Genomic DNA, 3818 nt, shown 5'->3' on the forward strand with positions numbered 1-3818 from the left:
AACTATATTATAGCACTCCAACCTATTAGTCTTTGAGTAAAACAAGGCCATCAATAGCGAATGAAGTGATTGAAATAGGCTACTCTTAGTCTTAACTCATAAATAATTGCATTCTATCTTATTGTCAACTCACAGCATGGCATTTGTCCTGCTTTTTGCTGTGTGTATGCCTATTGGTAAAAATTATCAAATATCAAGTCTCAAGTATCTTGACACACCATTATCTTGACACACCATTCATGTTGTGAAACAGATGTGGTCTGTCGTTGGTGTGACTCACTTCTGAGTGTGCACTGTGCAGTAAAGTAGGCTCTTGCACAAGGCTCTTCTGCAGTTTTCTGGGTGGGGCAGACCATAATAAAACACTTCCCCTCTTTTGCAGTGCGTGGCTGACTGCGAGGGAGACAGTTTGAAATGGCGACGGACTGGAAAAAGAAGTGCGATTCGCAGTGGCAGCTGGGGGCTCACGGTGTCCCCATGCCCGCCAGCGTGGACTGGAAATCGGTGTACGAGAAGAAGCCGTTTCAGCGCAACCTACTGAAGAACCCCTCGCCTTACGGTAATGACGTCACACAGACGTGTAACGCTGGCGCTGCTAGCTCACAGTGTTGATGAAATCTCTACTACTACTGGAGATCTCTGCTTGAACTTTGTTGTAACTTTAGAATGTAACAATGTTATGTTGAGATGGAGTGGAGGGGAACGATGATGTTGGCCTAGTTAGTTAAACTATAGCGGCGACATACACATTACTGTGTCTCGTTGCGCCTTGAAAAGTCACTATTACATTCCAAAGTTGCCTAAGGAAAGAAATTATAGGCTAGTAATTTACCCCACACAACGAATAATAACATGCAATTTTACAATGGTTACTTTTCTAAAATGAGATATCCTCGATGTTTTGTATATTAGCCTATGTAGGCCTATTTTAGTTGCTAATTGTTGTTATTGTTAATTAAATCAATAATTTTATGTAGGCTTACTTAATTTTTCCAAATGGATTGCTGTTTTAGAATAAAATGTTCCCTATATTTTTAAAGATACAGAGAAGGTATACAATTAAATGTATTTATGAATAAAATTCACAGGGCTAGTTGGTATAGAGTGGCATTATCTTTGTAGTAACAAAGTCATGTTTCACGAAGAAGGCAATACATTTTATTTAAATCTAGATGGGGATGATTGATAGTTGTGTATGTAAAAGAGAAAGAAGCTGCTTTCAAAATATTGAATCTGTGCAGCGATGAAACAATTTGCTTCCCATACTTTTACATGTGGCCTATTTAGTAGCCTACTGCAAATGTTGCCCTTAAATTATAGCCTATGGATTATATATGGATTTATATTATTTGCCTACAAGGATATTTTACATATACATCTGAAAGACAGTATTTCCAATTACATTTTACTGTAATAGAAATTTAATATTTTCATGCAAATCTTTTGAACTCATCTTTTTTTTCTTGCTCAACAACTAGGTGTAAACCACACCGTGCCACCACCTGAACCCCATCGGTCGGACATGCCTCCTCCTCCAGACCGGCCACCTCAGTTAGAGCCCGATGGTGAGTCAGCAATCAACGCAGTAATATATTTGCTGCCTAAAAATGCTGAATATTACATCCAATGCAATGGAAATTTGTTATATTATATCTGACATTTGACTAGAACATTAATTGTTAATTGGTTGAACTTTACACCCAAAACATTTGCCATTCTTAATATCTTTGGTTTCTAATAAAAAAAAGATGATGGAGAATTTAATCTTGTACCTGGATTTTAATTGTAGGCAATTTCTCTGGCTGGAAAACTAGTACAGAAGTTTTGCCATACGACACTAGTGGAATACCCGCAGGGGTTGTGGTCTGCCAGCTGCCTCAGTACAGGTGAAGCCCAGATTTGTGAGAAAAATGACCTTGTCTCAAAAACTTATAAAAACATTTGTCATGTTCCAGTACAATAGAGGTGATTTTATTTAGTCACTTGTCATTTAGCAAAAACTTTCAAGAAAAAAAAAAAAAAACAATATAATTGTTCCACTGTTCCAATAACTTTTTTGTAACTTAAGTAGTTTAAATGCAGTAGGACCCCATAATTGCAATACATAATAAGTGTTGCTATATATGTCTTTGTATTTGAATCAGATATTAGAAAGACATTGGCTTGTCAGTTCGTCAGGGTAAGCAGAAGGTCATATATTCTGTCTGATATGGCCTTTGTGTATCTTTACCTCAGGTGGTTTTCTCTAGAGCAGCATGTGGACCTGAAGGCAGAGGGTCTGTGGGACCAACTTCTGGATGAGTTTCAGCCTGAGATAGTCATTGAGGACTGGTGAGTTATGAACTAGTTATATTTGCAGTTTAAGCAATCTTCAGTTACAGTAATTGCAAACTGAGCTGCAAAGAAGAGTTAAAAAATTAAACTGGATATCAGTTAAGCTGTTATGCAATATATCCGTGATTGCAAAGTTAGCTGTTATGCAATCTATTTGAATGTGTCCAGCTAAAAAAAATGGACAAAAAGCACAAATGAATTTGAATGAATTTCTGACTTATCTGAAAAATTTAATCTCTGACATAACTATATTTTGTATTTTAGAAACAGTTGCATTGTTGCAATTGCTACATATGTCATGTCTGTAGTTGTCATAGTGCTTTAGACATTGTCGTTTCAGCCTAAATGGCAGCTTTAATATGCCCTTTCACTTTTAATGTCTGGGTGTTTCCCTTCATGTGTAGGTATGAGGAAAGCCAGCTTCATAAATCTATCTATCAGCTCGATGTGAAGCTCATGGGTGCTGATGCTAAGACAGTCATCAAGCAGCATTCATTTAACCCTGAAGAGAACCTGGAGAACTACTCACACACCTGGAAAAAGGTAGCATACATGTGCATATTCATACATTTATATTCATTCATTTTTTTTATATACATGTGTCCACATAACATTTTAATGTGTATAGGTCTCCCATGTATTCTCCAAGTATGGGCCCGGGGTGAGGTACATTCACTTCCTCCACAGACTGAAGAACCAGTTCATGGTTGAATTCTTTAATACCAAAGTCACAGGCAGCTCGATTATTGTCAAGACCAGCAAATCCAGTGTGAAATAATGCAACACATTAAAATAAACAGGTAGGAGTTGATGCATCCCTGCCAGTTGATGTAGACTTTGAGATGTAGACTATTTAGAACAAAGCACTATAGTCTCAAATGCTTTATAAATTGACTGCACTTTCATAAGATGTATCCAGCAGCTTAATAATGTAATAAAACATTCCTCATTCATTTTGTGACACTGTTTCTTTCATGTATTCACAATAGCACTAGATCCACAGATAGTGCTATTATATTTTAGTATTTCAGGCCAGCAGATGGCGCTCACTCATTGCAAATAAGACACTGTGAAAATGATAATTGAGAAGTAATTTCTATGAAAATACAATAGTTATTACAGTTATTTTTACTACTGTAAAATCATAAATTAATATGGAATCATCTCTCTTATTTAGAATCTTGTATTTCTGTTTTTTATGACAGTGGCTGTATTTATTTTTTAGTGACAGTAGATACTGGTAATTTTTTGTAAGGGGAGTTAACAAACAATATGTAACTATTTTTAATAACTATAAATATATTAGTATGCAGGCTATTATATAGCCTAACTTAAATAATAACTTCTAACATTTTAATAACTTTTACCTTTTTTTAACAATTACTGTAAGAATAGCTAACCCTTTTACTGAATACATTTCTATTATAAATAGCTTTATAAAACTTTATATTTGCTTCGGATTTGGGTGATTCTACCCTCAGGCA

The 3818-nt window shown here is 35.8% G+C and overlaps 1 protein-coding gene across 1 annotated transcript; it reads left to right on the forward strand.

Moving 5' to 3' along the window:
• The first annotated feature begins 262 nt into the window (after positions 1-262).
• Positions 263-3287, forward strand: nccrp1 (P1, F-box associated domain containing). Its single transcript, XM_084113649.1, has 6 exons — positions 263-559; positions 1479-1565; positions 1790-1886; positions 2236-2331; positions 2739-2877; positions 2963-3287. Exons 1-6 carry the CDS (start codon positions 415-417, stop codon positions 3110-3112), a joined length of 714 nt encoding a protein of 237 aa, XP_083969775.1. The 5' UTR covers positions 263-414; the 3' UTR covers positions 3113-3287.
• Positions 3288-3818: the final 531 nt, after the last annotated feature.

Source organism: Abramis brama (assembly GCF_963993115.1).
Source record: "Abramis brama genome assembly, chromosome: 5".
NCBI classification, from domain to species: Eukaryota; Metazoa; Chordata; class Actinopteri; order Cypriniformes; family Leuciscidae; genus Abramis; species Abramis brama.